A 16954-nucleotide genomic window follows, 5' to 3' on the forward strand; every position below is an offset into this window, starting at 1 on the left:
TGGCGTGAACTTACGGTTTTTTCAAAGTCCATCCTCTTTCCACACTTTCATTTTATACAAGACAATGTCAGTTTATGCTACAATTCTTAGAAATCAAAAAGATAAACAATTGGAGGAGTGCCACGAATGGGTTAACTTGTTTTTGAAACATTTTGGGTGAGCCACAACTTAACAACGTCATATCTTACAACTTTCCAGCCCGGATGATGTATTTTTTGACGCTGAGTTTGAGATAAGCAATGGGAAACTGAAATGGGATGAGCATGAGACAATGCTACATTACAATGCCCTCAAAAATAATGGCCTTCGACCCTTGAGTATTTATACAGATCCATGGCCATTTCATGCAAAACAGGGTAATATTGGAGACTGTTGGTTGATTGCTCCCCTCATGACTATTGCTAGAAAACGAAAACTTCTGGAATGGCTTTTCCCTTTAAACAATTTCTCATTGAAGCATGGATTATTCCTGGTTCGGTTAGTACTATAGAACAAGCAAACAACAATTAAAAATACTAATTTTTTGGATTGTTTTTCAAAGGAGAATGGGTTATTGTCGTTGTGGATGGTCATTTCCCTTGCACCGAATCAGGCTTTGATCAATTTGCTAAAATCATTTATACAGAGTTATGGCCGTGTCTGATTGAAAAAGCGGTGGCGAAAATGTTGGGTGGATACCAAGAACTAGATGGTGGAGGCATGCTTACTTCATTTCAATATCTTACGGGTTGGAAAATATTATTATTTTTATTTTTGGATTTTGAGACAAAGTTCAGTTCCTTTTCAGGTGCCAGTTGTCTATTGTTTGAATTGAGCAAAGATACGAATCTTGAAATTTTTTGGAAGAAATTGCGGGAGTTTCAGTAAGTCAAAAGCGCGAGGAATTCATTTGGATGGGTCTCGTAGTGATAATGTTTTAAACCGTACTATGAGATCCATTCCGAATAAATTCCATTCACAAATGTTCGCTAACCGATAATAGATCTCTGGGATATTTGATGGCAATTGGATCGATTCCTACGTTCGAGAATGGGGAGATTACTCAGAATGGTCTTGCAAAACATCATGCTTATTCATTACTCGACACATGTGTTCATGACGGTCATCGACTGGTTATGATCGGATGTCCAAACGATTTTAAATGGAATGGAAAGTGGTCGGAGTTACCGCCATACAATGATGACACCACAGAAATGTGGATTGATTGGAGGAAATCCACTGTGAACAAACGCTTCTTCTGGATGGAAATCGATGACGTGTGCCAGTGGTTCAATAGTCTGAAAGTGTGCAAGTATCGTGAAGGATGGCACGAACTGAGGACTGGTCGGTTTCAACTTGAAATGTTTTGTCCGCAGAAGTGAGTCTATTGACGTCCAGACAGATGACCTCCAAACTTATTAAAATTTCAGAGTTCTCCGCCTTCGTGTCAAATCTGAATGCAAGTTAGCAATCGAACTCGTCGATCAGTATGATGACCGGTTTTGGCGTAAATGTCTGGAAGTTGTGGGTCTCATCAATATCCACAAAGCGACCAGTGACAATCAGATAGGAGATCTTATAATGTCAAGCACTATCGGATTTTATTGGTCTTCAAAAGTATGGTGTCAGTGTGAAACTGATACTTAGCTGCAATTTTTAGAAATCTCATACTCAGCATCGATCCGTAGAGAGTGAAGAGTTTGAGTTGGGCCCGGGATCTTATTTTGTGATCTACACAGTCATTTCCAACATGTATCCAATTGATTACGGTTGGGTGATTCGGAGGTCAGTTTCAACTGAAACTCCAACAGAAACCCTTTGTTCAGCCCAACACGTCTTGATCACATCTCCTATGACTCTGTCACTTTCGAGGATAGAGTGGCATCACATCAATCCCTTCTGAAAATGGTGGAAGCAAGTGGGAATCTTCGAGTTGAAATGCGTCCAGGATTATTTTTGAGAGAGTATTCTAAGGATAACTTTCTGATCATGATGGCTGAAAACACTTCTAGAAAACCAATCGATATCAAGTAAGCTGATAACGTATCGCTAAATTTCTACGGTTTCCCATTTTAGTGTGACTGCAATACCTGAAACACGCGGCGTGGAGTCTAATGGAATTTTGATTGGACGATACTTGAAATACACTCTACCGTATCGTCCTGTTGGTTACATAACAATTCCGGCTCGATCAAAAGTGGTATTTGGAAGTTTGTGGACTGTTCCTGGTTTGATAAAATTGAAAAGTGAATCGATGGAGCCGGAGATTAGTTGTCAATATGAGATAAGAATTCTGGAAGAAGAGATCAAAAATGGAAAAGGGAAGAAGACGAGATACCAGAAAATTGGGGGAAGATACAAAGCGGTTCCGATCAGATGAATCGTGTGAATGCAAAAATACAGAAATAGAAAAATGACTTCAATGAAATTAACCGTGAACTGATCTATTGATAAAGAAATCTTTTCCATTTAGAATCAATCATTTTGTATTAATCGATCACCGTTTGTACTAGAAATCAAGATTATAATATGCTGGAAGAGTGCCACCAATGGATTCAATTATTTTTAAAGGATTTCGGGTCGGTCACTACTTTAAGTAATGAAGTCATAAAATTTCCAGCCCTGATGATATATTTTTCGACGCCGAATTTGAGTATAGCAATGGAAGTTTGAAATGGGATGAGCATGGAACGATCCTGAATTATAATGTGCTCAAGAACAATGGGAAGTATCCATTAACTATTTATAAGGACTCATGGCCAATTCATGCGGAACAAGGTCGGATTGGAGACTGTTGGTTGATTGCTACACTGATGACTATCGCGAGAAAACGGAAACTTCTGGAATGTATCATTCCGCAGAATGATTTCTCATTGAAACATGGGATATTTTTGGTTAGGTTAGGGTTGTCATTGAAAAAAGTTTATGGTAATACTTTTTAAGATTGTTCATCAAAGGTGAATGGACGATAGTCGTAGTGGACGGTCATTTCCCTTGTAGCAAGTCAGATGGAAAACAATTTGCCATGATAACCTATACGGAGTTGTGGTCGTGTCTGATAGAAAAAGCGTTGGCGAAAATGTTAGGAGGATATCACATGTTGCGAGGAGGACATATGTGTGCTGCGTTTCAATGGTTAACCGGTTTGAGAGAATTATTGAAATTATTGAATTTTTTCTACGAGTATTCAGGTGCCAGTATTCTAACTATCAATTTGAACAAGGAGACTAATCTGGGAATGTTATGGGAAAAGTTGAAAGCATTTCAGTGAGTTTGAATTCAGAAGAAAAACATCCTTCGAATGAAAACTGCCCTTTTGAAACTGGTACAAAACTAACCAGGGATGGACTCAGTTTGAAGTTATGAACCGTGACCTGTATCATTGGAAAGCTGAAAAACAAGCTGATTCAAAATGTATATTTACTTTTTGCCCTCGAGGCCTGGTATTCGAGAAAAAAAAATGTTAACGTTCTGAAAAATAGAGAGTTATTACCATAGTAATGTTCTGGCATTTTTGCTGAACTTTGACCTTACTTTTCTCAAATATCAGACCTCGTGTGCAAAAACTGAATTTATATTTGGAATCAGCGTTTTCTCAGCTTTCCAATGATATACCGTGAAAACTCCTCTATTACAGGGGCGCCTCTATTTTTCAACCTGTTTATTTGGCTAATTTAAAACCTTTTAGGTCATTAATTTTTAACCAAACCAACATTTTTTCAGACAAACTTACACGAAAACTCCCAAATTTAATAAACTTAAAGTACTTTAATAAACTTTAAAAAATAATGGTTGAAAACACACAAAAAATTTCTCTAACAATTTGAGGGTGCGCCTCTATTAGAGGGGCGTTTCTATTACAGTTTTTACGGTAGGTCACGTCCCATAACTTGGCTTCATGACCTTCCCTAGTACAGTGATTCAAATTAAAGGTTTTGAGCCACTAGATCAGTTGAGTCCAGTTTTCACAGCATGAAGAGTTTCAGATCGCTGGGGTACCTGATGGCAACTTTTACTTCGCCTGACAAAGAGATCAAATACGTTTCTCAAAACGGTCTTGGTACTAGTCATGCTTACTCAATACTCGATACACGTGTCCATGAAGGTCACCGACTGATTTTAATCGGTTGTCCAAATAACCTCACATGGAAAGGCAAATGGTCAGAGTTGCCTCCTTATAATGATGACGTTACTGAAAAATGGTCTGAATGGATGAAAAAAGCGGTAAAGAAAAGGTTTGCATGGATGGAAATTAACGACTTCTGCCGATGCTTTCCTCGTGTAAAAATTTGTAAATATCAAGAAAATTGGCATGAGCTGAGAACTGGAAGATTTCAATTTGGACCGTCTTGCCCGCAAGAGTAAGAATTACCTGGTCTCATCATTTTTTGAATAAAATCACTTTCCAGGGTTCTACGTTTTAACATCAAGACAAAATGCTCAATAATCATTGAATTGATGGAAAATTGTGAAAACTATTTCTGTCGTTATGTAACGTTGAAGCGCAAAAATTAATGCTTTCTCTGAATTTTTTTTTCAGATTTCCGGATTAGTCAACATCCACAAGGCGATCAATGACAATAAAATTGGGGAGATTGTAGTAGCAAGCAGATTGGAGTTGTTCTGGTGTCCACTGGTATGTTAGGTCAAGAATGGACGTTTCGAAACCATACGTTTTGAAACTGAGCCATTTGTAAACCTTGAAATCAGATGTTTCGAAAAATAAGTGATTTTTAAACTTAATCGTTTCTAAACGTACCGTACTTTGATTTAAAAAATTCCCAGTTTTTAAATTACTTGGTTTCCAAAAGCCTGGCTTCAAAACGTCTCGGAGCCTACACAATGAAGCGAGGCACTAAAAATAGTCTGTAATTCCAGAAATCACTGTACAGAGCAGTGGAAAGTGATCCATTCGAGTTGGGTCCTGGAGCATATTTTGCTGTTATCACTGTTTTTCAAAAACCTTACCCATTGGAATATAGCTGGACAATTCGAAGGTGATTGAAACAATTTATAGTCATTCTATTCCCAATTTTCAGCGCCACTCCAACTGATAGCATCTCCTATGACTCTGTAACTTTTGAGCATGACGTGGTATCTCATCAATCGCTTTTGAAAATGGTGGAAAAATTTGGAAAACCTGGGATTCAGTATCGAAAAGGGTTATTCCTTCAAAAATACTCCAGGAATAACTTTTTGACAATGAAAGCTGAAAATCAAACCGAAAAACCAATCGATATTATGTAAGCTCAAAACAAAACTCGCCTCGAGTTCTTTCGTGTATTTTTTCAGCATGTTTGTAAAAAGTGAAGCTCCGCAATACGAAGCATACGGATTAGTTTCGGAACCGTTCTGGAACAAATACATAACTTTACCAAAACCATACGTCATCTACACTACGATCCCGCCAAAATCGAAATGTATACTTGGAAACGTGTGGAAGATTCCCGAACCGATGGAATTGAAAAACGGTGTTGTGGAGTCTGAAATGAGTTGCACGTACTGGATTAGGGTATGTTCAATCCATGTTTTCAAACCGGACCAGCGCGTAACTCGGTCAAAACTCAACATTATGAGCTGAAAAATATACCAAAATGTAGATCTTTGCGAGTTTTATAACCAGCTATGGACCCAGTGGCTAGGTGCCGCGGGCCGGTGGAAAAGTGCCCTCACATTTACTCCGGCCCGCGGCATATAAGCAACCTTAGTAGATCACAGATATAGAACTCGCTGAGATGTACATTCTGGTATATTTTCAGCTTTGGGTTTCTACCGAGTTTCGTGCCGGTTTTTTTTGAAAATTGGAAAAATTAGAATTTTTCAGATTTTAGAGGAAGAGATCAAAAGTGGAAGAGCGAAGGAGATGAGATATGCAAAAAGCTCAGGAATTTACAAAGCAGTTCCTATAAATTGAAGTTCAGAAGCATAATTTGAATGATATAGAGAGTTATCAATAAAATTAAGAGTTTAGTGATGTTGAATTTTTTTTTCATCGAAGGGTGGATGACACGTGAAAAGAATCGGTTTTAGGAGTTACATGAAAGAGATGGTTAATAAATAGGGAAAGAAATACATAACTGATAATGGACCTATTCTAGTGGTAGCAAAAAACAAAGCAAACAAATACTTTTTAATATAGAAAAAATAGTTTTCTGCACTTTTTGCTACCTCGAGAATAGCTCCATTATATGAGGCAAAGTAAAGTAAGTAATTTGTTGGATTTAGTGACAGGAAATGATCGAGATTGTATTTATAAATTCTGCTCTTACAAGGGAAGACTTTGGAGGCGCCACTTTCAAACGACCTATAAATTTGGATATAGGTATTTTCGACACCGGGGAATCCATTTCTGCAGTCAAAATCTGCTAAATGTCTCTGCGAGCCGAGTTATGAGCTCTCAATCTTTTCATGTGGATAAGCTTTTTCGCGTGGAATTCCAAATCGAAAAGTATTAGGTTGGTGCATAATTTTCTTTCTTTTTTGAAGGTGTGACTTTGGTTCTCGATCTCTAAGCGGTGATATTGTTTTTCATCCCAAACTTTTTTGCATTTTTATGACCACTTTAGTGGCTATCACGTAACTTTTCAAGTTGGTGCAAAGACAGTCCGCTCGTGAAAACGATGGCTTTTTCGGTCGCCGACCAAATGCCTATTTTGGAAAGTTTTTTGATTCTAGTCGCATTGATATCAAAATGCTAAAATGTTTACGAGAAATTAAATGCAGTTTATAGAACAAGACTTTATCTTGTTATCACATTTTAGTTTTTGGTCAGAACGTTAAAGGCGAAAAAATTATGATCACACGATTGAGAGCAACGAGAAATCAGGGTCCAGCTGGGTTCAATCAGATTACATAAATATTTGAAAGAACATTTATACAAAACTATTTGTATATGTTAGAGGGTAACATCAGTAACTTATGCCATATAAAATTTATGAAAAAGCCATTTAATTAAGTGATGAAACTTGGGTGATGTATTTGCTATGATATTTGCGATTTTGAGTAATTTTGAGCAGTAGACCTGGGTGGAGTCTAGGTCTCTTCTCAACGATCCCAAACAAGTCTGAATTATTTTGTTACAAATAATCAATAGTAGATACATTGTTCTGAAATTGTGCAAAAGATCTAGTGGATTGACTTAGAAACAGGAGCTGTAGGCTTCATCAAACTTAAAAATCACGTGATTGTGATGATATTGACTTCGCGCTTCCAGAGAAATGAGGGAAAGTGCTCAAACATTCCAAACAAAGTAGATTCAGATACATCAATGTTTATTCTATCCCATACTAAACATTTCCACCAATTTCCTTAGCTAGCGTTAAAGAAAAATTGAAAATACTCGCACATCCCTAAATTGCTGATCCTCACTTTTCTTCCGGGACTGGCACTAAACTATCGTTGCTCAATTCAAATGTCTTTATTATTTTTTCAAACATAACGTTCCTTGCATGTTTCAAATTTGAATAAATCACCTTTTCTCATCAACATTTTCTAAGAAAAAAACTGAGACGAAGAATGGTACTGAAAAAGGGTTCCTTATGTGTTTTGATGTGTCTGCGGCTGAGATTAGACAGATGACGGACGTCAAGTCACAGGTAAAATCACAATGACTTATAGGTACTAATCAACTATATTTCTTTTCATGTGGGGTATTAGCCTTCAAGAAATTTCATGACAAAAATTGTCCAAAAAAAGAAAGAAATTTATGCACCAACCTAATAGTATACGCAAGATATTCTCATTTTTACAACGTACGACCACAGGTAAACCGCTGGGGAACATAAATGGAACCGTTCGGTGGCGTATATGCGGCCGATTTGGAATTCCATGTGAACAGGCTAAACCATATGAAAAGTTTGAGAGCTCATAACTCGGCTCGCAGAGATATTAAGCAGGTTTTGAATGCAGAAATGGATTTCCCGTTGTCGATAATACCTATAACCAAATTTATAGGTCGTTTGAAAGTGACGCCTCCAAAGACTTTCCTTGCTAAAGACAGCTGTGGACGGATTAACCGGAAACACCAATTCAGATGAAGAATTATTCCATAAATAAATCCGTGTACTAGCCGATATATAAAATCTGATAAAACATCCAATCTTAAGTATTTTTCCTCTCTTTATTTCTACTCGAACCAATGAAAATCTGTGAAAAGAATCCACCCGAAAACGATAAATTGCTAGAGGAGTGTAACAAATGGGTCCAGCTGTTTTTGAAAAGTTTAGGGTGAGTGTTTGAGTTCAAGGCGGTTGAAAAATATGAATTTTCAGACAAAATGACATTTTCTACGACGCAGGATTCAATTGGAGCGATGGAAGTATGGAGTGGGACAAGCATGGAACGATGCTTAATTACCGGAAAATAAAAAATGATTCCTCTGGTTCATTGACTCTTTATAAGGACACATGGCCATTTCATGCTGAAAAAGGAAATGTTGGAGATTGCGGGTTAATTTCTGCATTGATGACAATTGCAAGAAGACAGAAGTTAGTAGTTCTTTCTGAGACAATCTGGTCGAGAATTATTTTCAGATTGTTTTACGATGACAAGTGGAATATGTTAGCTGTAGATGGCCACTTTCCTTGTGATGAATCAGGCGAGGTGGAGTTTGCATCATTGTGTTATGGTAGACTATGGCCGTCTTTAATTGAGAAAGCCGTGGCAAAGAGGCGGGGTGGATACCATAAACTAGATGGGACATGCCCGGGTTTGGCGTTTCAATATCTCACAGGTAAGACAGCTAGAAGAGAGGTTAATTGACTCCTCCTACTTTGACAACAGTGAGGTTTTCTTAAAACAAGTAGAGCGGACTTTTCGACGGAAGAATGTCGGAAATTTCGAAATTTCCGATTTCCGTGGTCTAATTCTGAGGAATATAAATTGCAGATAAATATTAGTTTTTACAACTGCGGTCCACCGAAATGACCTTCAAAAAATGCTCTTTTTCTCTGAGTCTCTCGATTTCGCACACAGTTTTTTTCAGTTTCGGTAGAGCGCGGTTGTATAAAGCATGCCGTACTAATACAGTTCAATATAATTTAAGGTGCCAGTTATGTGAATGTCTCGCTGAATAAGGATACCGATTTGGACATGCTTTGGAAAAAGTTGGAAGAATTTCAGTCAGTTTTTATGGTCAGTTCTACGAACAACTTTATGTTACAGGTCTTTTGGATATCTGATGGTAATTGGTACTGATTCAAAACCCAAAAACAAGAAGATATGGGATTCTTTACTTATCGCCCCCCACATCAGTAGAGTCCCCCACGTTGAAATTTACCTAGGAAGAGCCCCCCACCCAGTGTAAAACAGGTGGGGGCTTTTTCCTCACGGCGGGGGGCTCTACTTCTATTTCTGTGTGAAACAATGACCCCCCACCAGTACAAAGTGGGGGACGATTGTTCAAGAACCTGGTATTCATGACTTATCGCCCCCACCCCCCTAGAGCCCCCCACCGAAAGTGGAGTTGTAATTCTTACTGTTTATCTTTAGCTGTTATCATTTATTGATAGCCCCCCACCATTGAACAACGGTCCCCCACCTATGGATTATCAGACCCCCATCATTGAATATCAGTCCCCCATTAATGACTTTAAAACCCCCATTGTTTAACAATAGACCCCCATCATAGAACATCAGGCCCCCACTATTGAATTCCACACTATGAATAAAACAAATGGAAGCACGTTTTCAGACTATAAGCTTGAACATCATAAATATAAATTATGCCGAGAATGTCTTTCCGGGTCTTTTTTCCTAAGCCTGAAGATTCGGGTGTAGTTGAATTATGTTGGACTCAATGGTTCGTTTAAGTGAAAAAGAGAAAGGGGGGGGGGGGGGCGGCTAATGTTCAATGGGTGGGGGATCAATAATCAATCAGGTGGGGGGCTTTTCCCAGGTCCTTTTTGGGGGGTCATTCTTCAATATAGGGGGGGACGAAAAGTAAATATACCCGAAGATATCGATGAAAGGTCTCCAACAGGATCATGCTTATGCATTACTGGAACTTCGAGTACACGAAGGTCATCGATTGGTTTTGGTCGGATGTCCAAGTGGTTCCAAATGGAAGGGAAAACGATCGAACTTACCTATTTATAAAGACGAAGTTATGAAAGGTTGGAGTGAAATCGAAAAAAAATGCTGTCAAGAAGCGATTTTCATGGATAGAAATCGAGGATTTGTGCAAGCGGTTTGATGAGTTATTCGTGTGTAAATATCATGAAGATTGGTACGAGATAAGAACTGGAACAGTTCAAGTGGATTCCTCGAAGCCTGGAAGGTATGAGTAACTGGCTGATCTGATCTTAAAAATTCTTGTTTTTTTTTCGAATCCTCCGTATCAATATCAAAGACCAATGCAACATACATAGCTGTAGTAATTACTGATCGGCGTGGGTTAAAACGGAAAGACGATCCAGAGGTGAGTCATGTTATCATATCAATTCAATATAGACTTTTAGATTTCGGGACTGATCAACATCCATCGAGTCGTTAAAAAGAATCAAATTGGGAAACTCGTTCTGTCACATCCGGTTCAATTGATCTGGTTTGATGAAGTAAGGAAAAATAGGGAAAAGTAGTGATATGTGATATTTTTAGAAAGACGATATGGGAACCGTTGAAACTGATCCATTAGATTTGGACCCGGGAAACTACTTTGTGATATTCACGTTCATATCGAAAAAGATTTTGTTCGAATACGAGTTCACTCTCGTGAGGTATATACAGTACCGTGCATTAGTTCATACAATTTGGTCTTTATCAGTTGAAAATGACCAGAGTGTTACGGTATCACTGATTGTCCCACAAAGTAAATTTTATAGTCTTTTTAAGGAGTTATAGTCTTTTTAAGGAGACAGCTCAAAAATCTCTATTTTGAAATGAAATGGGACGATTCAAGGGAGAAATTACTTTGTCGATATGTTACTTGTTAGGAAGTGTCCGTACAAAAAAGTTTTCAATTACAAAAATAAAGTTCTTTCTTTGTTTTGTATGGATTATACATAATTTACTAGGTGGGGACAACCAGTGATACCGTAACACCCTCTCAAAATTCCATAATTTCAAAACGTACCAGCGTCTGCTGTTACTCATACAGTCTTATTTCCAGCTCATCTCAAATCGACCATATTTCGTACGACTTTGTGACTTTCGAGAACAATTTAGCCTTTCACAAATCACTTCTCAAATTGATTGAATCTGAAAAGTGTGGAATACAAATCCGGAAAGGATTAATCATTCATGAATATATTCGAGACGACTTTTTGGTTCTCATGGCTGAAAACAAAACAGAGGGTCCAATTTTTATGAGGTAGAAGGTATTGATGATCTACAAGAAATCAATGCTATTTTACTCAGTATTATTGCAAAAAACGATGAGGAACTTTGTGAGACTCACGGAATCATGACGGACCACTTATGGAAACTCGCCAAAAAACTCAACCCGCCCGTATCCGATATTTACCATTTCATCCCAGCTAAATCGAAATGTGTTATTGGAACTGTATGGACTATTTCTTATGAAACCAAACTGGAAAAGCAACCGAAGAAACCGAAAGTCAGTTGTAAATATTGGATTCGGGTAGGTCCCCTTTTTGTGTTTCTGAATCAATATTCATTTTCAGATTCTATTTGAAGAAATGGAAAAGAAGTACGGATTGGACATGAAAACCCCTTTGAAAGAATTGGAAAAGATTAATTACGAACCGACACTATACAAACCAATTCCTATTGATTGAAAATAATTGTACTAACTTTGAAATGAAAGAGTTTTATGCAGAATGTTAACATATTTCAATGAAAAGCACATATAAAACCATAAAATAATATAGAAAACAAGGTCAACTGACAATTTTTTCAAACCTATGTATAGTTAAGCAAAATGCAGTTTATGGCTGAAAAAATGGCTGAAATCTCTATTGTCAAATTCTGCGTCCGCTTTGAACTCAAAACTTATCCTAAACTTTTTAGAAACACTGAACCCACTGGTTTCTCTCCTCTAGTATTTTATCGTTTTCGGGTGGATTCTTTTCACAGATTTTCATTAGTTCGAATATAAAGAAAGAGGAAAAATACTAAAGATTGGATGTCTTATCAGATTTTATATATCGGCTAGTACACGGATTATTTTATGGAATATTTCAACGACACTGAACTTTTATAAAATTATGGTTTTGCGTGACTCCGCCCACTTTTATCATTATACGAGCGATGGTGGTTACTTAAGAGATAACCCCCTTCTATACCAACTACAAAATTTTTATTGATAACTCTCTATGTCCATCGAATGATGCTAATGAACTTCAATTTATAGAAACTGCTTTGTAAATTCCTGAACACTTTGCATATCTCATCTCCTTCGCTCTTCCACTTTTGATCTCTTCTTCCAGAATCTGAAATAAAATTTGTTGTTTTTTTATGTTTTCAGAAAAAAAAACAGGCCGGCACGAAACTCGTCTGAAACCCAATTCTATGAGCTGAAAAATTTACGAAAATGTGGATCTCGACGAGTTCTATGTCTGTGACCCACTACGGGACAAATGGCTACACGGTAATATGCCGCGGGCAGGGGTAAATGTGCGGCACATTTTTCCCGGCCCCCGGCGCACCCGGTTCATAGTAAGTCATAGAACCCATCGAGATCTACATTTTGATATATTTTTCAGCTCATATAACTCAATTTGAAGAAAGTTACGCGGCGGCGCCAATTTGAAAGCATGGACTGAACATACCCTGATCCAGTACTTGTAACTCATTTCAGACTCCACAACGCCGCTTTTCAATTCAATCGGTTCGGGAATCTTCCATACGTTTCCAAGTATACATTTTGATTTTGGCGGGATCGTAGTGTAGATGACGTATGGTTTTGGTAAAGTTATGTATTTGTTCCAGAACGGTTCCGAAACTATTCCGTATGCATCGTATTGCGGAGCTTTACTTTTTACAAAAATTCTGAAAATAAAAATGTGAAAACTTGAGTCCAGATTTTCGAGCTTACATAATATCAATCGGTTTTTCGGTTTGATTTTCAGCTTTCATTGTCAAAAAGTTATTCCTAGAGTACTTTTGAAGGAACAACCCTTTTCGATACTGAATCCCAGATTTTCCAAATGTTTCTACCATTTTCAAAAGCGATAGATGAGATACCACGTCATTCTCAAAAGTTACAGTGTCACATGAGATGTGATCAGTTGGAATGGCGCTGAAAATAATGTATCTTATATATTGAATGACTATAAATTGTTTCAATCACCTCCGAATTATCCAGCTATATTCCAATAGGTAACGATTGTAAAAAACAGTGATAACAACAAAGTAGACACCATCGGCCAACTCGAATGGATCAGTTTCCACTGCTCTGTACTGTGCTTTCTGAAAATGATGAAAAAAAAGATTTCGGGGCGTTTCGACACGAGACGTTTAAAAATCACGGTTTTTTTTCGAAATTTCTGGTGTCAAGGTTTCTAATCATCTCAGTTTCAAAACGTATGGTTTCAAAACGTCCCTGCTTCACTGTGACATACCAGTGGACACCAGTACAACTCTAAACTGCTCGAAATCACAATCTCCCCAATCTTATTGTCACTCGTCGCTTTGTGGATGTTGACCAATCCGACAATCTGAAAAAAATTCAGAGAATGTAATTTTTGCGCTTCAACGTTACATAACAACTGGGATATTTTACACAATTTTCCAACAGTTCAATAACTATTGTGCATTTTGTCTTGATGTTAATACGTAGAACCCTGGAAAGTTTTTTTTTAAATGTTGAACAAATAATTCTTACTCTTGCGGGCAAGACGGTCCAAATTGAAATCTTCCAGTTCTCAGTTCATGCCAATTTTCTCGATATTTACAAACTTTTATATAAGGAAAGCATCGACAGAAGTCATCAATTTCCATCCATGCAAATCTTTTCTTTACCGCTTTTTTCATCCATTCAGCCCATTTTTCTGTGACGTCATCATTATAAGGAGGCAACTCTGACCATTTCCCTTTCCATTTGAGACCATTCGTGCCACCAATTAAAACCAATCGATGACCTTCATGTACACATGTTTCGAATACAGAGTACGCATGATGAGTACCAAGACCATTTTGAGAAACATATTTGGTCTCTACATTAGGCAAAGTAGAAGTTACCATCAGGTACCCCAGCGATCTGAAACTCTTCATGCTGTGAAATCGTGAATGAACTATTGTCATCTGATCTACCGGCTCAAAACCTTTAATTTGAATCACTTTAGTTTTGTACCAGTTTCAAAACGGTGACAGTTTTTATTCGGAGAATTTTATTAATAGTTTCTCATTCTGACTAAAACCATTCAAACTCACTGAAATTCTTTCAACTTTTCCCATAACATCTCCAGATTAGTCTCTATGTTCAAATTGATAGTTAGACAACTGGCACCTAAATACTCGTAGGAAAAATTCAACAAATCAATAATTCTCTCAAACCGGTTAACCATTGGAATGCAGAACACATATGACCTCCGTTCAACATGTGATATCCACCCAACATTTTCGCAATCGCTTTTTCTATCAGACACGACCACAACTCCGAAGAAGTTAATATTGCAAATTGAGAACGACCTGACTTGGTACAAGGAAAATGACCGTCCACAACGACGATCGTCCATTCACCTTTGATGAACAATCTGAAAAAGTATTACGGTAAACTGTTTTCAATGACAACCCTAACCTAACCAAAAATATCCCATGTTTCAATGAGAAATCATTCTGCGGAATGATCCATTCCAGAAGTTTCCGTTTTCTCGCGATAGTCATCAACGGAGCAATCAACCAACAGTCTCCAATCCGACCTTGTTCCGCATGAATTGGCCATGAGTCCTGATAGACACTAATTGGACGTGTTCCGTGTTTTTTGAGCACATTATAATAAAGCATCGTACCATGCTCATCCCATTTCAAACTTCCATCACTATACTCAATTTCAGCGTCGAAAAATATGTCATCAGGGCTAAAAACTTTATGAACTAAAAACTCAGCGTTTTTTAAATTGTGACTGACCCGAAATTCCTCAAAAATAATCGAACCCATTGGTGGCACTCTTCCAGTATCTTATTATCTTGATTTCTGGTACAAACGGTCATCAATTAATACAAAATGATTTATTCTAAATGGAAAATATTTTTTTAATCAATAGATCAGTTCACGGTCAATTACATTCAAGTTTTTTTCCAGTTGATAATTGCTCATAACACAATGTTTAATTTCAAATAATTAGAACACAAACTATTTATTTTTATTTTTGCGTTCATACTCTTCATCTGACCGGAAGCGTTTTGTATCTTCCAACAATTTTCTTGCATCTCATTTCCATTCTTTGTCCGTTCTTGATCTTTTCTTAAGTATTATGGAGCCGTTAGGTTCAACTGAAAATGTTTTATTACAAATCCAGTTTCCACGTGAAATATCAAATTAGATACGGCTAGATAAGAGTTGCAATTTATTTATTTCCATTATCATATTCAATCGTATCGATGACGGTTTGTACCAATCAACAAAATCAAGAAGATAAACAATTGAAAGAGTGCGAAGAATGGGTTCGACTTTTCTTGAAGGATTTCGGGTATGTCATAATTGAGAGGCATCATAAAGTTCACATTATTTGCAGCCCTGATGACATATTTTTTGACGCGGAATTCGAGTATAGCGATGGGAGCTTAAAATGGGATAAACACGGAACGATTTTGAATTTTGATTATATCAAAAAGAACTCTTTGTATCCATTAAGTTTGTTCTCAAATTTGGAGCGGGACAAGAATGGAACCCTTAATTACCAGAAAATAAAAAATGAGGCATATGCTCCATTGACTCTTTATAAGGATACGTGGCCACTTCATGCTCATCAAGGAAATATCGGAGACTGCTGGTTGATTGCTCCACTGATGACAATTGCAAGAAGACAAAAGTTGTTGGAATGGATCATACCACCTAATGAATATTGTTTGAAACACGGCATTTTTCTTGTCAGGTTAATTGGTTTTTAGTGTAAGACTTACATACTCAACATTATTTTTAGATTATTTTTTAACGGAGAATGGCAGATCGTTGTTGTCGATGGTCATTTGCCTTGGGATGTACAAGGTTATGAAGAATTCGCATCTGTATTCTATTTTGTGCCCATAAAGGAAGGGTTAGTCCCTTTAGGAGCACAAGCCAGGCAGGGTAGACCGGAAGAGTGATAGTTAACGGAGAGGGAGTGAAGGAAACGAAGAGACGACGGAGATAGTGAGGAGAGACGGTGACGAGAGGACTAAGAGAGTGTTAGGCTAGAAGAAAGATAGAGAAAGGGCTAAGTTTATAGTGATTTTAGGCCTAAGTGTATGAAGATGTGAGAAACCTGAAAAGAGAGAGAGAACGAAGAATTGGTGGTAATTATAAAGATTTATTATTGTGGTTAAAGTGAGAACGCTTGGTGATTCGCGTTGTGAATGTTATTTTCATATTTAGAAAACATATTAAATTAGGGAAAAAAAGGGAGAAACGTGATAGCGGTCCGTCGTCATTCCAACCGATTCGAACTTGCCTCCGCCGACGGCAGGCCATCTCCACGGCAAGTGAGTCGCGACGCAGAGAAATGTCCAGCAGAGCGCGGAAGCAGCAGGACAGTGCAGAGGAAAACAGAAGGAGGCGATTCCAGGGAAAAGGACGACGGGGAAGCTGAAAAGGGGGGTTAGAAGGGTGGAGCTTTGCTCCTTTTAACTGTTTGTGTGTTTAGGTATTATTATGTATCGTACACGACTTGTGAAATCAAGGGATTTCACAACACTCCCCGGCCGGGCGGCTCCGGCTAATGGAATTAGTCGGAGGAACCCAGTCCGTGTGTATTCAGACCATCCACATTGCGTTGCTTTGCATGCAGATTTTCTGGACACCTTCCTGTTAGTTCTTCATCCGCTAGCATTTCACTGAGGAACGAATCTGCTTTTTCGAACACGTATTCAGGTGTGAT

At 37.8% G+C, this 16954-nt stretch overlaps 4 protein-coding genes across 4 annotated transcripts; 3 read left to right on the forward strand and 1 right to left on the reverse strand.

The window, feature by feature from the left end:
* Positions 1–64: 64 nt before the first annotated feature.
* Positions 65–5893, forward strand: GCK72_020846 (uncharacterized protein; the record flags this gene model as incomplete). The annotated part of the gene is made up of 15 exons (XM_053733836.1): positions 65–156; positions 199–477; positions 983–1357; positions 1410–1596; positions 1640–1731; positions 1806–2009; positions 2600–2878; positions 2923–3122; positions 3171–3246; positions 3966–4203; positions 4520–4615; positions 4858–4976; positions 5019–5222; positions 5272–5491; positions 5804–5893. The coding sequence occupies 15 exons, from the start codon at positions 65–67 to the stop codon at positions 5891–5893; spliced, it is 2751 nt and encodes a 916-aa protein (XP_053582749.1).
* Positions 5894–8116: 2223 nt separating this feature from the next.
* On the forward strand, positions 8117–11714 carry GCK72_020847 (uncharacterized protein; the record flags this gene model as incomplete). Its single annotated transcript, XM_053733837.1, has 9 exons — positions 8117–8205; positions 8250–8465; positions 8511–8710; positions 9023–9111; positions 10437–10532; positions 10576–10694; positions 11087–11287; positions 11335–11557; positions 11601–11714. The coding sequence occupies 9 exons, from the start codon at positions 8117–8119 to the stop codon at positions 11712–11714; spliced, it is 1347 nt and encodes a 448-aa protein (XP_053582750.1).
* Positions 11715–12278: 564 nt separating this feature from the next.
* Positions 12279–15089, reverse strand: GCK72_020848 (uncharacterized protein; the record flags this gene model as incomplete). Its single annotated transcript, XM_053733838.1, has 10 exons — positions 12279–12368; positions 12708–12927; positions 12974–13177; positions 13229–13347; positions 13500–13595; positions 13900–14137; positions 14311–14386; positions 14434–14633; positions 14678–14956; positions 15007–15089. 10 exons carry the CDS (start codon positions 15087–15089, stop codon positions 12279–12281), a joined length of 1605 nt encoding a protein of 534 aa, XP_053582751.1.
* A 390-nt stretch (positions 15090–15479) lies between these two features.
* GCK72_020849 (uncharacterized protein) lies at positions 15480–16184 on the forward strand (the record flags this gene model as incomplete). Its single annotated transcript, XM_053733839.1, has 3 exons — positions 15480–15568; positions 15614–15973; positions 16022–16184. The coding sequence occupies 3 exons, from the start codon at positions 15480–15482 to the stop codon at positions 16182–16184; spliced, it is 612 nt and encodes a 203-aa protein (XP_053582752.1).
* Positions 16185–16954: the final 770 nt, after the last annotated feature.

Source organism: Caenorhabditis remanei, chromosome V (assembly GCF_010183535.1).
Source record: "Caenorhabditis remanei strain PX506 chromosome V, whole genome shotgun sequence".
In the NCBI taxonomy this organism is placed as follows: Eukaryota; Metazoa; Nematoda; class Chromadorea; order Rhabditida; family Rhabditidae; genus Caenorhabditis; species Caenorhabditis remanei.